Raw genomic sequence first — 21,281 nt, forward strand, 5'->3', positions numbered from 1 at the left:
CCCCGTCCCGTCCCGTCCCGTCCCGTCTTTGCCCTCCCATCCCACCCCTGAGTCCCCATTCCTCCCCAGTCCTTCACTCCACCCTGCCCTGGTCAGCAGAGCCTTGTTCCCCTGTTCCCCTGTTCCTACCCACTGCCATCTAGACCTTGGGGGTCCCTTCCCAGTCCTTTGGCTCCTGGTCCAACACGGGGCGTGATCTGTGGCAACCGGTCGATCTCTGTGGTCAGTGCCACAGGGAGGATTCCCCTGGCAGTAAGTGGCTGAGCTTTACTGCAGGACACATTGGGGTCTTTATCCTGAGCTTGTGCTCTGGAGGGGAGCCCAGTGAGGGCCAGGCAGCCCAAAGGTGTTGCCGAAGGACACGGCCTGAGAAGGGCTGGATCCTGGTGCTGGAATCTGCCTTTGTGTCCCCTATCCCTGGCTGGCTCCACTTCTTCAGCTGGCTCAGGCTCGGACATGGCTTAACCCCGCTGCAGCATCCTGAGGGCGGTGGGTCGGGAGAGCAGCACTGCCCACTGTCTGCAGGCTCTGCCTGACCCCTCTGCCCTCCATCCTCCCACACCCCATGGTCAGATGGATCTCCCCGGGTCCTTGTGTGGCCACAGATCCCTTTCCACCAGCACTGGTGCTGGGGGCTATCAGGTCCTGGCCCCCCATCACTGGGGGGTGAGCCCCAGCCTGACCCCCTGCCCGTGACTCCAGCAGCTCCTGCCTGGCCAGACATGGCCTCATCCATCCCATCAACTCAACAGCTCTCAGCACCCGCGGGTGCAGCCCTGCTGCATTCCAGCCTGGCTGGCCAGCCTGCGGAGAGCCTGAAATATTTGGGAGGGGAATGGAGAAGGGAAAGGGGAAAAAAAAATAATAAAATAAAAATCTATAAAAAGAAAGTTTAAAAACACAAGTTAAAGAAAAAAATACCAGGCGCGGAGTGCAGCTGCGGTTCTGGTTCCAGTTCCCAGGTGATGTCAGGCCTGGAGCCTCTCCAGCCCCGGCCCCTCAGAGACGGTCTTTGTGGGTTCAGCACTGAGTGTTTTTCCTTCCTGAGACTCGGGGACACCTTCCTGTCTCAGAGAAAGCGGCCAAGAGCCTTTCCAAGGGTGTCCGCACGCAGGAAGGGGAGAGGATGGGAGGGGAGCGAGAGGCAGCCCGAGAGGGCTCGGCGTGGGGCTGCGGCAGCCGCGGGCGATCAGTGGCCGTGGCCAGAGCACTCACCCCACACGGGGCAAAGGGGCGCCCGGCTCCCACCAGCCCAGCAGGCTCCAGCGCCTCTGAGTCACCGTTTCCCTCTTGTGGTGCTGGGAGGGGCTGGAATGCACTGGGACCTGGGGGTTTGGCATTGGGCACACTGGGACCTGTGGCCTCAGTGCTGGGACATGCTGGGATCTGTAGCCCCAGCACTGGGACGTGCTGGAATCCACAACTCCAGCACTGGGAGTTACTGGGTGCACAGCTCCCATGCTCAAACATACTGGGACCCAGGGCTGTCAGACTGGAACTTGCTGGGGCCCTAATCCCTGGCACTGTGAGTACTGGGATCCATGTCCACCATACTGGGACATGCTGGATTCCATAGCCTCAGCACTGGGACATACTGGCATGCATGGCCTTTATGTTGTGGCTTGCTAGGGCCCCAGTCCCTGGCACTGGGACATACTGGATGCGCAGCTCCTGTGCTGGGACTCACTGGGACTCATGGTCTTCATACTGGAGCTTGCTGGGGCTCTAGTTACTGGCACTGGAACACTGGTGCTCAGCCCTGGGAAACACAACCCGGTGGTTGGAACACACTGGGACCAGTGCACTCAGAGCTGGGACCTGCTGTGCCCCCAGCACTGGGACCACCAGCCCTTGCTGGCCCCCCCGGGGGGCTCTGGAGCCACCGCTTCACGAGGACGGTCCCCTTTCATGTGCAGGTCAGGCTGTTTGCAGAGCGCAGCCCCCCCCGCTGCTCCTGCCCCCCGATAAACCCAGGGGCAGGGATTCTGTGTCCTGGGCTGTTTGGAGAATCTCACGGCTGTTTATTGGGGTCTGGGACACATTAGCCACGCTGAGAACAAACCTCTCCCACCCACCCCGGTCCCTGCCTGGGACCAGCTCTCACAGCTGCACTGTGCTGTCAGCTCCATAAATCAAACCCGGGGGAGGGAGCCCGGGGCAGGCTCACCTCGGTGAGCGGCGGGCCGAGAGGTGCTGTGGGCTCCCAATGGAGCCCCCTGCCCGGGGCAGGCTCCAGCAGGACCCCCAACACGCTTTCCCTGCTCCGTGCTGGCTCCAGGACCCCAGGGAGATGGGGCAGCTCCGGTTCTTCAGCCCTTGAGGGGAGCCCCCAGCCGCCCCATCCACAGCTGCCTCTGCTCCACGGGACATGCTGGCCCCTGGGAGCCACCAGCCCCGGCACGGCACCTTTCCCAGGCTCAGCACTGCACGCTGCCCAGTCAGCCCGGCCCCTTCAAGCAGAATCCCATGGGAGGCTCTGGCCTGGGAACCCCCAGTGTCCCCACCTGACCCTGTGCAGGTGCTGCTGCCTGCAGCCCCACCACACACGGCTCTGCGTGGCCGGTGTGGCAGCAATGGCAGTCGTGGCGGCGGTCACGGACATGGCGGCGGTGGTGGTTGAAGTGGGGAGAGTCACGGTGCTGGTGGCAGTCATGGTATTGGTGGCAGTGCTGGCAGTCAGGGTGATGGTGACACTGCACTGTTCATGATGTGCCAGGTGGAGGGAAAGGCACAAAAGCGGCGACACCGACCCCGACCCGCCACCCGGGCGCCCGTGGCTGCAGCACAGGGTTGGCTGTTGTCCCTGTCCTGTGGCACAGCACTGCTTGTGCTGGGCCTTCCACAGCCTTTACAGGGCCAGAGCTGTCATCAGGGCCCGGGAATGTGGGGTCAACCTGTGCCCCGGGGGTCTCACCCCACATGGATCCCACTGTGGCCCAGGAGTGCAACTGTGGGTAGAGCTGGGACAGTCGCTCTGGCTCCAGCGGCACAGAGCAGCAGCAGCGCAGGGCTGGGGATCCAGGGCCATCTTGAGAACCCCCACCTCGCCCCACACTGGGGCAGCAGGCAGGCACCAGCCCATCAGAAAAATAAGGTTTTATTTTCCAAGCGGCTGCACGTGCACAACCAGCGTCCCCAGGGCCGCGACACCGTCCCCCTGGAGCGCCTCGACGCCAGCCACACATGGGCCCCTTCCAGTCCAGCCCCGGGGCGCAGGGACCCCCCTCCCCGGCCCTGCCCCGCGCGGGCAGCCTCGGCCATGGGAGCGTCCTCCCACCCCACTGCCAGCTCCAGGGCCGGTGTCGGTGTGGTGCCAGCCTGGGCTCAGCTCCCTCCCTCCCCGCTGCGGTCTCTGGGCTGGTGTGTGCGGGCTCCGGCCGGCTCTGCCGCTGTCTCAGGCGGGTGCTGCCGGACCCCGGCTCATCTCCGTGACACTCGCAGGGGGGTGACCCCTCGCACCTTCAGGCAGTTGCCCCCAAGATCCCTTCGACCGCCCTGCAGAGAGAGGAGGGAGAGCTGCAGGTACCGTGGGGTGTCCAGGAGTGGGCACCCCGCTCCTGCCCACTGTTCACCCCACCAAGTCGTCCATGGGGACCCGCTCTGAGACGGCCAGTTCTGCTTTCCTGGGGCAGCTCAGTGCTGCCTGGGATGGACAGACAGACAGACAGACAAGACAGATGGGGCTACACTTGGTGAGCGGCTGGCTGGGTGACTGGGACGTGGGTGCTGTGGTGGAGCCCCCTGAGGTGGGTCCCCATGGCCTTGTCACCCTGCAGGATACAGCCCTAATGGCTGCTCAGGACCTGTGGTCAGGACCAGTGCCACTCCAGGATAGACCCACAGCCCCAGGCAGACCCACAGTCCAGACTGGGATGAGGAGGCTCAGCCCCACCTCCCAGTGCACCAGCACAACAGCCCAGTACTGCCCAGTATAACCCAGCACAGACCTGCATAGCCTAGATTTAGCCCAGAACATTCCAGTATAATCCAGCATGGCTCAGCAGAGCCCAGCACAGCTCAGTTCCAGCCCAGACCATTTCCAGCCTAACACAGCCCAGCATGGCCCAGTACAGCCCATTTCCAGCCCAGCCCATTTCCAGCCCAGCCCAGCATGGCCCAGCCCGGCCCAGCCCATTTCCAGCCCAGCAGAGCCCATTTTCAGCCCAGCCCCAGAGCTGGGAGGCACAGAGCTGAATCTCAGCCCAGCTCCTGCCATTGCCCCCCAGAGTTCTGGGTGCCAGAGAGGATCCCGGGCCCTGGTGCCTCTGTAGCATCCCCTGGGTGTCCAGCACCATGCCAGCCCCCAGGTTCCAGCCCTGGGGAGCAGCCCAGGGTCACAGCTTAGTCCTGGCTGGAAGGTCCCAGCTGGGGGCAGCTCTACCAGGTCGGGTCGGGCCAAAGGACTCCCAGGAGGGCTGGAGAAGCTGCTGAGGGGGCGGCAGGAGCAGGGGAGCAATTAAAGACAGAGCAGCAGAAACTGAAAAAGGCCCAAGGGTTGGAGTGTGACCTGTGGCTGAGCTGCTTGGGGTTACATGTGGGACAGCTTGAGGGTCTGTGGGGACAGAGGCAGATCCAGGAGCCCCTGCTCACAGCCCTGCCAAGGGATGCCCACGGAAAGAGGCAGCTGCCAGGCCCTCACCCTGCGCAGCCCACCCTGGGTCAAGGGCACCCAGGACCCTGGCGTGGGCAGCAGGATGGACTCACCATGGGAAAGGTGTCCCCTGAGCCACAGGGTGCTGGGGGTGTCAGCTGGGCAGGCAGGGTAGGGCAGGGGTGCTGTGCCAAGGCCCAGCTCAGCCGCCCGGCTGTGTGGGAGCTGTGCCGGTGCTGGTGACAAATCCGGCATGGGGACACTGGATGGGGAGCTCTGCCTGTCCCCATCACATCAGGGAGCTGTTGGGGGCAGCCCTGCCACGGTGTTGGTGAGCTGGCAGGGTTACGGATGGAGATGGGAATAGGGATGAGGATGGGGACGGGGATGGGGTCAGTGTGCGAGCTTTGAGCTTCCCCAGGGACAGTCAGTTGCCTCCAGCTCTGGGGTGACTGTTCAACGCCCGAGACCTCCCAGCCCAGATGGACGTGGGGGAGCAGCCCGGCCCTCTGACGCGAGCTGGAGCTGTGGGCGTGCGGCTACGAGCAGGATTTGGCCGGGAGCAGCCAAAACCTCCAGTGGGAGCTGGAGTCAGAGTCTGCAGTTCTCACTGAGCCATGCCGAGGCTCCTGCCCTGCTCAGCCCAGGCAGGGTCTGCTGCCCCCTGTCCCCTGGGGATGTGCTGAGCCTCCTGCCCCGCTCAGGCCAGGGCCCCCCATCCCAGTGCCCCGCTCACCCCTTTCCGCTGGTTGCTGAGGCAGAAGGTGCAGATGCTGCGGGGCTGTTTGCTGTCCAGGTCGCCCTTGGCGCCGTAGATGGCACTGAAGCAGGGCTGCCCGTCCTCGCAGCCCTCGCCCAGCAGCAGCACGTTGGCCAGGTGGGAGATGTAGCTGGAGGCCAGGCGGAGGGTCTCGATCTTGGACAGCTTCCGATCCACTGGCTCGGTGGGGATGAGGGTCCGCAGGGCGGTGAAGGCCGTGTTGACGCTCTGGGTCCGGTCCCGCTCCCGCGCATTGGCCGCCTGCCTCTGCTTCACCATCACCATCGGCCCCGGCTTCCGCGGCAGCTTGCGGCGAGCCTCGGCCCCCTCGCAGCAGCCGAACGACTGGTCCGACGTGTCGCTCTCGCTCCGGTTCTCCTCGTCCTCCGAGAGGATGCTGAGGTCGGGGTAGAGCACACGGGCAGCCACGGGGCGCAGCATGGTGAAGGCCATGGCGGGGTGCCCGCCCACGCCCCCGGCCCTGCTGGGGGAACCCCCCGGGCTGCGGGGAGCCTTCCCCCGCCGGCACAGCCGCGACGGCCGGCTCCGGACGCCTTCCCGCTGCCGCTCCGCTGCGGCAGCCGAGCAGGGCTGGGACGACTGTCTGCGGGGGGAATCGGGATTTATACGGCCGGGGAGGGGCTGGCTCTGGAGCCCACCCCCAGCCGGCCCCCCGAGCTCCGGCCAGTGGCCAGCGGCCAGCGTCCTCGCCCCAGCCCCGAGAGCCAGCGCTGGCTCTGGCCACCGGCCTGGCCCTGCTCTGGCACGCTGGCTTGTCCGCGGGCACCTTGACCCCGGGGCCAGGCTCTGGGTCATGCCCATGGTGGTATTGAATTGTGGCAGTGCCAGGGCCACCACTTGGCAAGTATTCCCTGTGCCATGGCCTCTGGCACCTATGGAGCGATGCCACACACAGTGCCAGCACTCAGGCAGTGTGTCCCCAGCCCCTGCCCAGCTGTCCCCTGCCAACTCTGGGCCTCATGCAGGGTGGCACTGGGCAAACACGGGGTGCAGAAGCTGGGATAGGGCAGGTACTTGGGAGCAGGTACTGGGGGTGTTTAACAGAGGGGATGCCAGTGGGGGACATGCTGTTCCCCACACCCTGCTGTGCCCCACAGGGACAGGGTCTGTGCCCAGAAGGATGTCCAGGGCAGGCAGGGAGTGGTGAGGGTGCAACCCTGCAGGGATGCACCCCCTGGCCCCCTGTTCCCAGGGCCTGGCACCCCACCTGCCCACCATGGGAGGAGACGGGGGGGGTGGGGACACTGAGAGGCTTGGGCAGCGCTGCCGGCAGCACTGCCAGGAGCGTTTCCTCCCGCCCGGGAGGAAGGTGTGCACCGGCAGTGGAAACACGGAGTCTTTTCCTGAGAGGGGAGAGATGAGCTGGCAGCAGCAGAAATCACCGGTGTCCTGGGGAGGGCTGGGGATGTCCCCCAGCTTGAGGGTGGCTCCTGGTCATTCCTGGGCACTCAGTACCACAGATGATTGTCACTCCTGCTCATCCTCACCAGGGAGGTCTGTGTGGGTCCCATTCTTCCTTCAACCCCCCAGCCCCAAGCCCAGCACCCCCTGGAGCAGTCAGGGGGGCAGCCAGCTGAGCCAAGTGGGCAGGAGGCTTCCTGCCTGCCTTCCTCCCCTTCCTCCTCCTCCTCCGCGATGCTCCGGGCATGGCAGGTCAGGCAGCAAAGACTCATGGAGGGCAGGACCTGGTGGATGGCCCCAGGGCTGACAGGGATATGGCCAGAGGACTTGGCAGTGCCAGCTGCAGTCCCCACTGTCTGGTAGCCCCATAGCCAGAGGGAGATGCCAGTAGAAATCTTGGAGGCTTGCCAGGGCTGGGACAGTGGCCGCAGAATGAAGCAGGCATGTTGCAAAGCCCACAGCAAGGTGGTCAATGGGGGGGGCTGGAGACTGTGGGATGGGGTGGCATCATGGCCAAAATCCCATGGTTGTGAGACTGGAGCTCATGGTGGGCCTCCTGGCTGCTGGGCTCCCCATGGGGCTCTCCTGGTGGTGCCAGGGCTTGTGGCTGCTTGACCATGGCAGCAGCAGATGTGCTGCCTGGTACTGGTACCACTTCACTGCCTCCCGTCCCGCCGGCTGTGAGCAAACGGCCCCTCTGCCCCCCGCGGGGCACAGGCAGCCCCCAGCCGGCGGGACCCCCCTGCCCTGTTTTCCTTCACCATTTGTCTGCCTGTGCAGAGCCTGTAAATCACACGGTGAGGGGAGCAGAGAGCCAAGCCGGGGGTCCTGCTGGGGCCGTGCAGGGCTGCACCAGGGACGGGGGTTCCCGCTGGGGTTGGGGACATACGGGGCTGTGCTAAGGGCCAGGGATCTTGCTGGGGCTGAGGTCATGGAGGGGTCTGCTCTGTGTCCACACTGACACCTCTCACCGTGTATGAAGGACACTGACCCTCTTCTGTAGGCCCCGCCCAGGCACAGAGCCCTGTAAAAGGGCATGTGCAGGCAGTGCCAAGGGCAGAGGTGGGGATGGGCAAGCCCCTGGCACGACAGGCATGGAGCAGGCAGGGAACAGGCAGGTGCCTGTGCAGAGAGCGGAATCTCTGCTCTGCCCCCCTCTCACCCCCACATCCCGCTGGGCTGTGCCTGGGGGGTCACAGCCGCCCCCGGCCCTGACAGGCAGCAAGACGGATGGCAGGGGCTGTGTACTCAGCTGCACACCCCACACATGGCCACCAGCTGACAGGGACAGGCTGGGGGGGGGTGTCACCCAGTCCCTGCTCCCAGCCGACCTGCCCCAGGGCTTTTCTGGGGGGCACAGCCGTGTGTGGGGTGCTGGTGGCCTGTGCTGCTGTGCTGAGGTCTGGGACATGGTGGGGCACAGGCAGGGAAGGAGCAGCAGGCACTGGAGATGGCTCAGCGAGGGGCAGGGGCTGCACACGCGTGCGTGTGCGTGGGTGAGCAGCTGTACACATCTGTGCATCCAGGCGTGTGTGGGCACGTGTGCATGATGTGTATAATCGTGCGTCTGTGCATGGATATACATGGCTATGAGGGTGTGTGCACATGTTTGCAGAGTGTCACACGCGTGTGTACATGTGTGTGAGGATGCGTGTGCAGGGTGCCACCACCTCCTGCTGCAGTGAACTCCCCAGGTTGGCACATAAGTGCGACCACCACCTCACCAGACCCTGCACACGGGGGGACGGACGGACAGAAGGAGCTGTCAGCCCTGGCTGAGAGACCAGCAGGAGCCATGGGAAGCAGGGAATGCTGCCTGCTCCCTGCCTGTCCAGCTGCCCGCGAATGCTGCAGGGAGGACGCACAGCAGCAGCCGTGTTTTCCTGTGCTGCCTGGCAGGCGTGTGGTACAGGACGTGCATCCCCATGCCTGGATCCCCTTGGCCCCCCCAGCACTGCAGCCTCGGCTCTGACTCAGCCAGGCAGCACGAGGCTCAGCTGGGGCTGCGGAATCACAAACCTTCCGCCGGCTTGAGCGGGTGCCAGGACACGGTGGGGTTTGGCATCGCAGCGCTCCCGGCTGATCCAGCCAAACAAGCTGACCCCTGGGCAGAGGGTAGCATTGGGCAGTGGGTCAGGCATGCACAGGACCCTGAGAGGGATACATGGCATGGAGGGGACATGGCCCGAGCATGGGGTTGCCGCCCTGACCCCAGTCCAACCAGGCCCTCCCAGGCTGGGGGGCATTAAGGGGTTGGGGCGCTGGGCACCCCAAGGGCTGGGTCCTGCCTCCACTGCCAGAAAAATGCCCCCTGCCCCCACTCCAGGGAGTGTTTATCTTTGAGGTGATACTTAAGTGTAAGAAAATAAACAGGGAGCAGATGGGCCAGGGGCCAGGGCTGCCCCCAGCCCTGTGGGGCCACTCTGGCCCTGCTGGGAAAACACCACGGCCGGCGAGGCAAATGGATTCCAGACCTGCGGCACTGATGGAACATGTGGCCACCAGGACATCGGGCCTGACCCTGCTGAGCCCCAGTGAAGCAGTTCTAGACTGAGTGGTCCAACCTCACCCCATCCCATCCCATCCCATCCCATCCCATCCCATCCGACCATATCACATCTATCCCATCCCACCCCACCCTATCCAATCATATCCCATCCTACCACACCGCATGCCATCCATCCCATCATATCCCTCCCCATCCCACTCCATCCCACTGACTCCCCTAAGGGCACTGCCTGGCCCCACTTGCCTGTAGCCCCTGACCAGCCCCTGGTGCTGGGGGATGTCCAGGACTGGCCCCTCTGCCTGTGGGTCCCCAATTTTGGGGTTCTCAGACCAGTGAGGGCACAGGCTCAGGAGCTGCCCCATCCCGGAGCCCTGCCCTGCCCAGCTGGGCACACGCATCCTCTGAGTCCAGGTGCCTCCCACCCCATATTGAGCCCAGCAGGGCTGGGGTGTCATTCCAGGGGAGCCTATCCCTGCTCCCTAACACTGGGAGACAAGGGCTGGCAAACCTGGGAACCCCTGGAGCCCTCTTGGGTGGGGAGGAGCAGTCAGAGTCTCATGGGGACTAGGCCTTGTGAAACCTTTGGAGGAGCAGGAGTGTTTTCCTATTTTCCGGTATCAGGGCTGTGTCAGGGTGACCTGGTGGATTCCCAAGCAGTGTGGGAAGCACCAAGCCCCCTCCACCCCCCAGGCTGTACCTGCGGGTCAGGGCTGCCGGTCTGGAAAGCATTACATGCCTGTCGTGCGGGGAAGTCTGTCCCAGTTCCGGAGCCGGGACCCCCCCCACCCGTCCTGGGCTGGGGGGAGCCCACAAAGCGCCTTTGTTCCTGCCCTGGAACGAATGGATTGGAAGCAGCCGGATCGGCTGTCAGCCGGCGACACCGGAGACCCCGCGGGTCAGGCAGAGGGAAGGGGGACAGGTGGAGGACGGACGGATGGAGGCAATGCAGGGATCTCAGGCTCTGGCAAGCCCCACTCCCGTGCCAGCCAGGGGGTTGTGGCACCATCAGCACCAGCTGCGGACCAGCTTCCGCTGCCCACACCGTGCCAGCACCGGGGATGCACCGGTCAGGCCTGGAGATGCTCGCACAGCACCTTGGACACAGTGTCTGGTCCTGGTTCCAGTGAGCCCTCGGAGCAGTGTCACAGGGCACCCTGGCGCTGGCACAGACCCCCGGCACCGTTGGCAGGGGGTGGGAAGCTGGAAGACCAGATCCTGCAGTGGGTCTTCCAGGTGGAAGAAGCCCCCATGGGATGCAAGGAGAGGACTTGCAGAATCTGGGCATCCTTGGTTCATTTCTACTTGTGGAGTCCCAGCTCTGCTGAGCTGTCTTTCATCCGAGGGAAGACGGGGCACAAACCTGTGGGAGAGGGGTGAGCAGAGTCCACATGAGATGCCCAGCACTGGGGGCACACAGGACCTGGGCAAATACCAGTCCCTGCCATTGGACACCCATTTGGGGCACCTTGGAGATGTCCACGCTGCCACAGGAGCTGCAGCAGGAGCTGCTGCCTCCTCCCCTCACCCCCCGCTCTCTAACAAGAGGAAACTTTTTAGCACGCCACAATTCTTCGGAGAAATTTATGGCCCATTAGGGAGCCGCAGGCCAGGGTTGCTCTCTGTGAGTGCTTGCAGGGCTTCCTCTCAGCGCACAGCCACTTTGATGTGGCACATGCAGCTCTGCCGCACCGGAGTCTCCTCCCGGTCCCTTCCCTCGTCCAGCACCCCCAGCCCACCCTGCTCTTCCTCCCCAGTGGATCCTGAGGAAATGCAGAGGCAGTGGTGAAGCGTGTGCCCTGTCCAATGCCAGCACTGCCAGCTCCTGCCATGCATGCTACGCTGCAGAGCTGCTGCCTGGGGGCCATGCCCTCCATCCAAACCCTCTCCCAGCCCGTTTCTGCCCCGGGAGGACAGGATCTGTCCAGGAAGGAGCATGACTGAGGAGGTAGAAGTGTCCAGCTGCAGTTCCTGTCCCAGTCCTGCTGCTGACTCATGGTGTGGTGGGTGAGTCAGTAGCCTTTCCCCTCCCTGGACGGAGGCTCCCGACTTGGAGGGATGCTGAGATGCCCAGGGGATGCTTGGGGAGGTTTTTCCAGCCTGCATATGGGGTGACGACGCGGTGCTTGCAGACATGACACCATCCCAGCACGGCGGGACCACATGTGCTCCCACTGCCGGGCCAGAGATGACCCTGAATTCAGCTGCATGGCTGGGCTGTCTGGCAGAGCACTGTCCTTGCACAGCATTCATCCCCTTGCAGAATATCCATCCCCTTGCAGAGCATCTGTCCCTGCTCCATGTGCCCACAGCCACTGCTCTTGCTGGTGCCAGGCCATCATGCTGTGCCGTGCTGTGCCGTGCTCCACCCTGCTCCCAATCCCATCACACCCCAGCACCAGGCCCGGGAGCTGTGGGGCTTTGATCACCTTTATTCCAGGTGCAGCAGCAGATGTCCCCACCCCAGCATTTTGGAGGTGTCCCCATGGACAGGGGGACCACGGGATGTGTCCGGGGTTGGAGTAGACGTTTTTGGGGCAGGCACAGCCCAGGGTCCCCCCGATCCGGGCACAGGGTGTGCCCAGAGTCGCCGTGTGAGGGCTGGGGACTGGCCTTGCCCGGTTCAGCTGTGCTTCCTCCCAGTGCCTCTGTGTCTTGATTCAGCTGTGTCCCGCTTTGCTTCTCTGCCTTCCTGGTCCATCTGTATCCCTTCCTGGTACATCTGTGCCTCGGACGGGCTGTGACCTGTCCCAGTTCCAGTGTGCCCTGCTTCAGTCCGTCCCGGTTGAGTCGTGCCCCGGTTAAGCCCCTCCTGTCCCGGTTCAGCCATTCCCGGTTGAGCCATGCCCCGGTTCCGCCCGTTCCATCACCGTTCAGCTATTCCCGGTTGAGCCGTGCCCCGGTTCAGCCCACCCCAACCAGTTCACCCCGTCCTGGTTCATCCCGTCCCGTCCTGGTTCATCCCGTCCCGTCCCGTCCCGGTCCCCGCAGTCTCTCGTGGCGGCGGAGCGCGGCACAATATCGCCACCTGCCGGCCCCGCCCCGCCCCGGACACCTCCCGGTACCGGCGAGACCCTGACCCCATCCCGGCTGGAGAGACTCCAGGGACTCCCCTCAGGGTTGGAAGACCCTGACCCTATCCCGGCTGGAGGAACCTCGAGGACCTGCGCCCAAGGTTGGAGGACACTGACCCCATCCCTGTTGGAGGGACTCCGGGACCCCCCCTCAGGGCTGGGGGACCCCGACCCCATCTTCACCGGGGGCTCACGGGTAGGAACCAATGGCAACAGCGGGGGCTGCGGGTGCATCCTCGGGATGCTGGGCTAGCGCAGGTCGGGCGTGGAGGAGCCCAGGTAGGTTCGGAGGTCGCTGAGGGTGGAGGGGATGATCTTGGCGGGGATGGTCTCCCGCTGGAGTGCCTGGTGGGCTGCGTAGCGGTGGCAGCCCCCAAAGGAGTAGAAGTAGTCACCGCCCTCGCTGCCTTTGACCCAGAGCACGTCGATGGGGGGCACTCGCTCGGGATCTTCCTGGGAAGGGACAGAGACATCCAAGAGTAACACACTCCAGCACCCCCAACCCACCCCAGCACCCCCAACCCACCCCGACACCCCCCGACCTGTCTGTGTTGGGGCTTGGGTGCTGCGAGCTTCCCCAGCAGTGCCCCCCAGGTGGCACGGGTAGGTGTGGGAGGGGCTGCCCGGGCACCCCGGGAGGGCTGCACTCACCTGCAGGGTCTCCACCAGGCTCTGCACTTTCCCTGGATCCAGCTCTGGCGGGATGGGCCGGATGAGGACGCTCATGGGCACGTTGTGTACGGTCGAGATGTGCTGTGTGTGAATGCTCCGATCATCGGGCTCGGCCATGGCTGCTGCTGCCAGCCGCCCTTGGCCTTCCTCCTTCCTGCCCAGCCGAGCCCTCTGCTCTGCCCCGAGCAGTGCAGCGCCCAGCCGGGCTGCTCTACTTCCTCCTGGCCCGGCCATCGTCATCGTCACCGCCGCCGCCCCGCTGTTTTGCAGAGTCACAGTGAAGGGGCAGGACGGGCTGCCGGGACGGGTGCCAGAGCCAGCTGGCCCGCTGCCTGCTCCTGCGAGCCTGCAGTCAGGGCTGCCCTCACCTCCTCATCCCCATGGGACAATCCTCGGCACGTGGCAGCTGAGCTCCCTACCAGCTGTGCTGGGGGTCCCTGTCCTACCCCCCCACCCCAAAAGCTGCCCGGGGGTCTCTTCTCCCACCTGGCCATGCTGGCACACTAAGGATCATTCTGTAGCATCTCCTCTGGGAGCTGGGATGTGCCCCCCACCTGCCTGGCTGTACCAGGAACACATCCCCACCCCAGAGCCCCCTTCCTGCCAAGCTGATGCCCGTGGGGTCCTCGGCGAGGAAGAGGAGGCATGACACAGCCCCAGAGCTGAGCAGCAGTGCTGGGATTCTCCACAGCTGGGGCATTAGACACCGCAGCATTCCAACCCTGAATCTTTCTAGGTCATTTCTTCAGACCAGTGTCCTAAATGGGGAGAGGCTCCCGGGAAGAACTGGGTCCCCCACCCCACCAGCTGCTGCAACCGGGGCATCCTGGATCCATAGTGGGGTTGTGATGCCGGCAGATGGCTGCTCCCAGTGCCCTCACCCTGGCTCCTGGGGGGCATGGAGGGTCCCCAGCCCTGGAGCTGACTCGGAAACACGCTAGTGGTGGTCAGGGATGGGTTTGTGAGGCTCTGGGATTAGTATTTTGCAGGGTGAATCTGCTGATGACTTCGCAGGTGAATGGTTGCACAGATGTCACTGGGAGTGCAGGACTCAGCGAGGGCACTGCTGACAAGCCGGATACCAAAAAAAATTTGCCCTCCCCCTTTGGCACTCACATGCGGGGAAGGCTGAGGGGAGAGGGGAGAGGGAGCCCCTGGGAGCAGGGTCTCTGCTGGGTTGTTCCCACCACCCCTGACCACATCCCACGGGAGTGGATGCCAGCACGGCAACAGCTGAAATAAAATCTGCTCACCGAATCCTCCCCATCCAGCGCGGTGGAGCCCCAGGGGTGTGTGAGCATCGTCGCCCCCCTCCCGGGCTGCCCACCGGGCTCTGCGCCTGCTGCCGGGATTTCACACACTGCTTTACTTCCAGGTCAGCGCTCTGCCGTGCTCACAGCCCCCGGCGCCCTCACGAGCAGGATGGCATCATAACACCCCCCCTTGTCACGGCAGGGGGCTGTCTGGCTGCTGCCCACTGGCTGCAGGGCTGGCACGGCCACACGGGCAGCGTGGGATGCTCTGGGTGCCTCAGCCACCTGGTCCCAGCAGGCTGCCAGGACATCGCCCCTCACTTTGGGGCAGTTCTCTCCACGATGCTCCAGCCCAGGACTGGGTGTGGGCATGGGGCACCGTGGGGATGGGCATGCTGGCAGCTGGCGTGCCACCACCCGCCACCGGCGGCACAAATCCCCTGAGACACGTGGTTAGTGGCAGAAATCCCTTTTATATCCCTGAATTGCGTTACAAGTAATACTGCGGGCGGCCGGATCTCAGTAGACTTGTCGTACTGGGGCTGGCGAGTACAAAACCTGGCAGAAAAAATCTATCATGCACGGAAAATTATTGCTGTAGTATCTGCTATTTACAGGAGAGAGGGGCAGCGGCGCGGTGCTCCGAGCCTGCCGGCTGCAGGACGCCGCGCTCCGTGGAATGGCGCCGGCATCACGGGGAAAGCCCGGAGGGTGCCTGCATGGCCGGGGCGATGGTCATCCCCTGCGTGGGGTGCGGATGCATGACCACAGTGCCACAGCAGGAGCATGACAGGGACATCCCCACTGAGCCCGTGACCAACGCGGGCACCGAGGCGGCGAGAGGAAGACGGTGCAGGGAGGAAGACGGTGCAGGAAGACGGTGTGGGGGTGCACGAGTGCGGCCCCGTGATGTGCCGGGCTGAGCCCCAAGGTGTCGAGGACTGGCACAGGGTGATGGGGCTGTGGCAGCTCGTGGCCCGAGGTAGGAGGCGGAGGCGTGGGTCGGGCCCCGCTCCGGGATGCCGTGCACGGCGCTCGCTCCGGGGCCGGTGAGGGGAGGCTCCGCCAGGAGGTTGCATAGAGTGGCTGGTTTGTCCCCACCGGGCTGGCACGGGGCACGGAGCAAAGCAGGAGCCTGCGGCAGTAAGGAAGACGAAGGAGAAGCGCTTTGCCTTTGGGGGAGGCTTGCAGGGCGTGGAGCCCAGGCTGCTGGGCCAGCTCGTGCCCTCCCCAGGCCCCGCCGCACTGTCCACTCTCAGGGTCCTGTCCCCATCTGTGCCACCGTGGCTTGTCCTGGGCACGGCAGCTCTGCTGCAGCTCTGCCACCTCCTGTGAGCCAGCGCTGGCCCGGCCTGGCCAGTCTTGGCAAATAAATAGTGAAAAGCATAAGTTATAAATAATATAAATAAGAACATTTAAATAGACTCACCCAAACTTTACGGCTACTCTCACCCCCTCCTCCTGAGCGCAGGCAGGGGGGGTGATGGTGAGGAGCTGGGAGTTGGCTGGAGAAGGGGCTGAGGAAGGGTTAGGGCTACATGGGGGGGCAGTTGGGGGTTTGGGTGCTGCCTGCCCCAGGGCTGGGTCTCCAGCCCAGCTGCCAGCCCAGCCATTCGCACGGCAAGGGGGGCTGCACCTGTCTGGGGGGGCTATTTCCCAGCCCATCACCGTGGCGGAGGCCAGTTGTGCCTGGCCAAGCCAGGAGCTGGGATCCAACGGAGGACATATCCCATGGATCTCTGCTGGGAGCCCCTTGCTCTTCCCCTAACTCTGGGGCTGTGGAGCCACAGTGCCAGGGTGAACACAGTGCCAGAGGGCAGGGGGGCAGCAGGGTGCCCTGGGTGGTGGGCTGCAGGGACCGCAGCCTCCAAGGGTGACTGGTAGCCCTGCCCTCCGTCAGCCTCAGTGGCCGTCAGTCCTGCTGAGCCGGCAGTAGCTTCTGCCCATGGTCCCATCAGGGTTAGGGTCAAGGGGAGGGTATGCTCCTGGTGGGGAGCAGAAAAGTGTCTTTTCTCCCCCGGGATCCCCCGGAGTGAGAAGCAGCAGCTCTAAATAAATAATAGTAATAAATTAAATAAATAAAGGTGAAAATCACAAGCTGGGGAGGAAATCTCTCCTGGATCTGGAAGAGGTCCCCAGGTGAGTCCCCTGCAGAGAAACCTGCCTGGCTGCAGGGGGAGCTCGGGGACCCATAGGCTTGGAGCTGGGTCCCATTGCGGGGTACCCCCTTCCCAGGGAGCAGTAGGGTATCCTTCTCCCAGGTGGGGAGTGAGTCTGCAGGGATGTGTCCTCCAGCCTCAGCACAGCTTCAAACTGGCTGGCTGCAGCTGCAGGAGTGCTGGCATGGGGACTGGGACCAGGATGGGATGGGGATGGGGATGGGGTGGGATGTGGATGGGAATGGGGACAGGCACGGGATGAGATGGGGATGGGGATTGGATACAGGGATGAAGATGGGGATGCGCCACAGCGGGCTGGGGGCCTAGTTCCCTATTGCACAGCTGTGTTCGGAGCCCTTGAAGCAGGCGGACTCGTAGTGCTTGTTGAGGTACGACTTGAGGGCGAAGGTCTTCTCACACTGCTTGCACTTGTAGTGCTTGAAGGCGGAGTGGGTCTGCATGTGGGCGCGCAGGTTGGAGCGGTCGGCGAAGGCCTTCCCGCAGTGGGAGCAGCCAAAGGGCTTCTCCCCAGTGTGGGATCGCATGTGGCCCTGCAGCAGCCAGGGCCGGCTGAAGGCTTTGCCGCACACGTCGCACTTGTGCTTGAGGTTGTGGGTGAGGACGTGCATGGCCAGGGCGGGCATGGAGACGTACGCCTTCCCGCAGGTGGGGCATTTCCTCGCCATCTTGCTGTCCAGGCTGCGGTGGGTCTGCTTGTGCCGGCTGAGGTTGGAGGAGGTGGCGTAGGTCTTGCCGCACTCGGGGCAGGAGTGGCGGTGGCTGCCTCGGCGCTGGCTCTCGCTGCGCCGGCGCGACCGCCCGTCCGTGATGAAGAAGGCATCCATGGAGTAGCTGTCTGTCACCGCTGCCTCCCCGTTGAAGTAGCGGGCGGAGAAGCTGGACTGGGGGCTCTCGGGGTCGCTGTACTCCTCGTGGCCGGGTGCATAGGCTGGGTCCGGCGGTGGTGGTGGCAGACCTTGCTTCTTGTCTGTGTCGTAGCCAGCTGGTGCCAGGCAGTGCTGGAGGTACCCTGTGGGAACAGCACAGCAACGTCACCACCCCTCCGGGCCAGCCCCACCAGGGACAGGGGAAAGACATGACCCGAAATTGCCCATTGGAGGTGCAGAACTGGGGTTGTCCCTCCCTCACTGGTCCTGGTCCCCACCGAGTCACTTGAGTACTGGAACTGCCTCGTCCTGCCCTGGCTCCTGTCTGCATCTCTCGGCAGGATGGGTCCCATCCCGTAGCGGTGGAAACCGGGAATGGGGCCATGGAACGTCCAGATGTGCCTGCCCCGGCTGTGGGCAGCCTCTGGGGGCCATTAGCTGCCAGACAGCTGTCGGTGCCGGGAGCCTCATTGGGAGCCTCATTGTTCACCGTGGCCGTGCCGGTAATGAGCTCTGCTCCGTGGGCAACCACGGTGAGGGGGACGAGACCACTTTCCCCAGCAAAGGGGCTGGGAAAGCCATACACATCTCCGCTGTCCGTCCAGGGTCTATTCTCTGGAGATGGGGCAGCACCGGGGTCCTGCGCTCCCACCATGGAGGGGGACCCACAGCCCCCCAGGTGTGGAGTAGGGCTCGGGTACCACTCCACTGGCATGACCCCCATGTGACATTGGTGCTGCTCATGACCCCACTTCACACGTGGGACTCCCAACCTGTGGCAGAGAGAGCGCCTCACTGGTATCCTGGTCCCTCCATCCTGTCATATGAAGGTCACCGCAGAAGCAGCAGCGCAGTCCCCTTCCCACCGGGCCAACAACTCTGGTGGACACACTGGCACTCCAGGACCACCAAACTGGTCCCAGCAGTCCCCTGCCTTGTGCACACTGGTCCCTGCAAGCTGCTTGGTAACAGAGGGGCTGTCAGGGGCCTGGGATCGGTGCATGGCTGGACTCACCAGTGCATGCTGTGGGGCAGGGTGAACAGCCGTGGCAAAGCATCCTCCAAACCCAGATCCCCGGCCAGCACCCACAGGATGCCCTGCCTGGGGCAAGCAACCGCCGCCGTTTGTCCCGTGGCTGCCGGGGATGCCTGTGGTGGGGAGGGGGCTGCGTGGTGGGAGCAGAGCCGGGCCCCCCCGTCCCCCGCGCCGTGCTGACAGCGCGGGCTGTGCAGAAAGCGCTCTGCTCAGCAATTTCTCACGCTGCCTCCGAGCATGCAGCAAGGTTATTTCCAGGAGAGCAGCGTCGGCAGCTTCTGCCCAGCTGCAGCACATCCCTCCCCCACCGGCTCCTGGCTCCTGAGGAGGGGGGAACAGAGGACCCCCTGGCCAGACGGGTCTAAAACCCCGGCCTCGGATAGGGAAAACCCATCAAGGGCTGGGGAGCACTACAAAAGGGGGGACAGGCACTGCAACGGTTGGCAATGTTGGCTTGTTCATGGCTGGATCAGGCCCATTCCCGCATGCAGCTCCGTCTCCCGGCCCCCGAGCATCCAGGACTCCCCAGCCTAAGGAATGGAGCCCCCTGACCTCCCGCCGTCCCCTCTTCCCCAGGACAGGTCTCTGGGCCGCCCCGTCGGGAGGCTCTGCCGAGCCTGGGGGACTCCGAGCCCACCCCAGATTCCCCCCGCAGGATGGGGCTCTAAGGACCCCGGCCACCCCCAGCCCAGCCCTTCGCACCTCTCCCAGCGCTCCGGCGGGGGTGCCCCCCTCTTCTCCCCCGCCTGCTCCCCGTGCCCCGGGGGGGCGCCGGCCCCCACCGCGTTCCCAGGGGGGCTCGGGGCACCGCTGCGAACAATGAAACCCGCCGGCACGGCGAGGCTGCCGCCCCCGCCGCCCCTCGCCGCCCCCGCAACCCGGCTGCTTCGTGCCCCCCCAAACTTGTCGTGGGAAGGAGCCCATCTCTGTGCTCCCCGGGCGGAAGGGGAGCTCGGGGCTGCCCACGGGGCTGACGCTGTCACGCAGGGGATGTTTCCCCAAAGGACCAACTTCGGCAGCGCCCGGTGGCCCCGAAGCGGGGGACAAGACGACGAGCGATGACACCCCCCCATCCCGCACCCCCTGCCCTCCGCGGGACACAACGCGGGGACCCCCGGCCCGTCCTGCCCCGCGTCCCCCCTGTGTCTCCTCCCCGGTGCCCCGCCGGGCGCACAGACAATAGCGGCGGGGGGGCCCCTCTGGACCCCCGGCCCCGCACTCACCATCGCCGGCGGCGGGGCCGGGCAGCGTGTAGGGGGGCTCCAGGGGGGCGTAGGGGGGCGCGGGGGCCCCGGCGGCCGGGAACGCCTCCGCCTTCAGCTTCTTCACCAGGAAGGAGCGGGGCATGGCGGGGCCGGGCAGCGCTGGACACCTCCGGTACCGGCACCGCCACCGGCCCCCGCACCGGCCCCGGCCCCGGCCCCCCCCCCGCCCCGGCCCCGGCGCTCGGCCCCGGCGGTGCGCACGGAGAGGCGCGGGGAGGCGAGTGCGAGGGGCGGGGAGGCGGCAGGGCGGCGAGGAGGAGGAGGAGGAGGAGAAGGAGGAGGAAGAGAAGGAGGAGGGGAGGACGGGGGGGAGGAGGGGGAGGAAGGCAAGCGGTCGTGGGGGGAGGGGGCCGCTTCGCCCGGCCGCGCCCGGAGCCCCCCCGGAGCCCCCCCGAGCCGCCGGCAGCGCGGGGCGCCCCGGGCATCACGGCAGTATGGGGTCCCGGTCCCTCCCCCGGATTTCTCCCCCCACCCCGGCCACGGACAATGGGGACACGGGGGGACTGGGGGGTGGGACATGCCGCTGCCTCCCACCGCCTTTGTCTCCCTGCCGCCAGCCCCCAGGGCCAGGGAAGGACGGGGCTGCGGGGTGAGAGTCCCCATCCCGATGCCTGTCCCTATCCCTGTCCCGTCCCTTGTCTTCTCTTGTCTCCATCCCTGTCCCTGCTTCTTGACCCTTTCTCTTTTCTCTGTCCTTGCTCCCTGTTCCTATCCCTGTTCCCTGTTACCATTCCCATCCATCTTCCCTGTTCTCATCTCTGTCCCCAGTCCCTTTCCTCTGACCCCTTTCCCTTGTCCTTTTCCCTGTCCCTTGTTCTCCGTCCTCATATCAAAAACCTAAATTGCAAGCGTGTACAAATCCCTGTTCCCTCTTCCCTGTCCCACCTCTGTCCTGTCCCCATCCCTGCTCACTGGTCCCATCCCTCTTTTCCTGTCCCTTTTCCCACCCATGTCCCCCTCTCCATCCCAGTCCCAGGGAAGCACTGTGACCTTCGCAGCCACAACAATAGCCGGGCTCGTGGCAGTGCATTGTTCCCCGCGGGAGCCCCCACTCCCACTTCCCCCCTTCCCCTCGCCCCTGCAGGCAGCCGGTGGTCCGGTGCTGCCTCTCTCTGGAGTTGTGCTCTCCGAGGGCCTGTGGGTGACACGGGGACCTGGCTGGCAGAGGGCTCTGCTCTCCCCAAGCCCTGTGCAATGTGTTGCAGCGCTTAATAAGGATGGTCCCCCAGCTGTCACTGCAGGCAGAGCACTGGCACGGCTGGCGCGGGGCAGCCCTGGGCACCCCCAGCCTCGGGAGGCACCAGGCCCTTTGGTCAGGGATGTGGCATCAGGTCTGGAGGCCAAAAGCAGCACCTCTACAGCTGGCACTGTGGGCCTGACTACTCACAGCCATGTCTGCTCCTTCAGTCGTGCCCAGAGACACGGCTGGAGCCAGCCCTGCATTGCATCGGGCAGTGCCCCTGCTCACTGCTTTGTGTGGTACCCCACAGCCCAGGGCATCCCACAGCATCCCACAGCCTGGAGCATCCCACAGCACTCAGCATCTCACAGCATTTGATACCCCACAGAATCCCACAGCATCTGATATCCCATAGCATCCCACAGCATCTCACAGCATCCCACAGCTCAGTGCATCCCATAGCTCACAGTATCCCA

The 21,281-nt window shown here is 64.8% G+C and overlaps 3 protein-coding genes across 4 annotated transcripts; all 3 read right to left on the reverse strand.

The window, feature by feature from the left end:
- Nucleotides 1–3,302: 3,302 nt before the first annotated feature.
- TCF15 (transcription factor 15) lies at nt 3,303–5,874 on the reverse strand. 2 transcript variants are annotated; one of them, XM_027697361.1, is made up of 2 exons: nt 5,328–5,874; nt 3,303–3,495 (listed from the first exon to the last, which is right to left on the reverse strand). In XM_027697361.1, the coding sequence occupies exons 1-2, from the start codon at nt 5,802–5,804 to the stop codon at nt 3,421–3,423; spliced, it is 552 nt and encodes a 183-aa protein (XP_027553162.1). In that variant the 5' UTR covers nt 5,805–5,874; the 3' UTR covers nt 3,303–3,420. The 2 variants fall into 2 exon arrangements, with proteins under 2 accessions (XP_027553162.1, XP_027553161.1); XM_027697360.1 differs by having other exon boundaries at nt 3,303–3,516.
- Nucleotides 5,875–11,691: 5,817 nt separating this feature from the next.
- SRXN1 (sulfiredoxin 1) lies at nt 11,692–13,925 on the reverse strand. The gene is made up of 3 exons (XM_027697576.1): nt 13,907–13,925; nt 13,005–13,393; nt 11,692–12,806 (listed from the first exon to the last, which is right to left on the reverse strand). The coding sequence occupies exons 1-3, from the start codon at nt 13,923–13,925 to the stop codon at nt 12,603–12,605; spliced, it is 612 nt and encodes a 203-aa protein (XP_027553377.1). The 3' UTR covers nt 11,692–12,602.
- Nucleotides 13,926–14,731: 806 nt separating this feature from the next.
- SCRT2 (scratch family transcriptional repressor 2) lies at nt 14,732–19,738 on the reverse strand. Its single transcript, XM_027697346.1, has 2 exons — nt 19,584–19,738; nt 14,732–17,467 (listed from the first exon to the last, which is right to left on the reverse strand). The coding sequence occupies exons 1-2, from the start codon at nt 19,705–19,707 to the stop codon at nt 16,761–16,763; spliced, it is 831 nt and encodes a 276-aa protein (XP_027553147.1). The 5' UTR covers nt 19,708–19,738; the 3' UTR covers nt 14,732–16,760.
- Between the last annotated feature and the right edge of the window lie 1,543 nt (nt 19,739–21,281).

This window comes from Neopelma chrysocephalum, unplaced genomic scaffold, assembly GCF_003984885.1.
Source record: "Neopelma chrysocephalum unplaced genomic scaffold, ASM398488v2 Primary Assembly neopelma1_119, whole genome shotgun sequence".
NCBI classification, from domain to species: Eukaryota; Metazoa; Chordata; class Aves; order Passeriformes; family Pipridae; genus Neopelma; species Neopelma chrysocephalum.

Excerpts from the sequence above, each read along its gene's own strand:
- SCRT2 (XM_027697346.1), bottom strand. The coding sequence starts at position 19,707 with ATGCCCCGCTCCTTCCTGGTGAAGAAGCTGAAGGCGGAGGCGTTCCCG. Across the intron at positions 17,468-19,583 it reads CGGCCCCGCCGCCGGCGATG|GGTACCTCCAGCACTGCCTG; the intron begins GTGAGTGCGGGG and ends CTGTTCCCACAG.
- SRXN1 (XM_027697576.1), bottom strand. Across the intron at positions 12,807-13,004 it reads GCCTGGTGGAGACCCTGCAG|GAAGATCCCGAGCGAGTGCC; the intron begins GTGAGTGCAGCC and ends GTCCCTTCCCAG.
- TCF15 (XM_027697360.1), bottom strand. The coding sequence starts at position 5,804 with ATGGCCTTCACCATGCTGCGCCCCGTGGCTGCCCGTGTGCTCTACCCC. Across the intron at positions 3,517-5,327 it reads TCAGCAACCAGCGGAAAGGG|CTCTCCCTCCTCTCTCTGCA; the intron begins GTGAGCGGGGCA and ends CGGTACCTGCAG.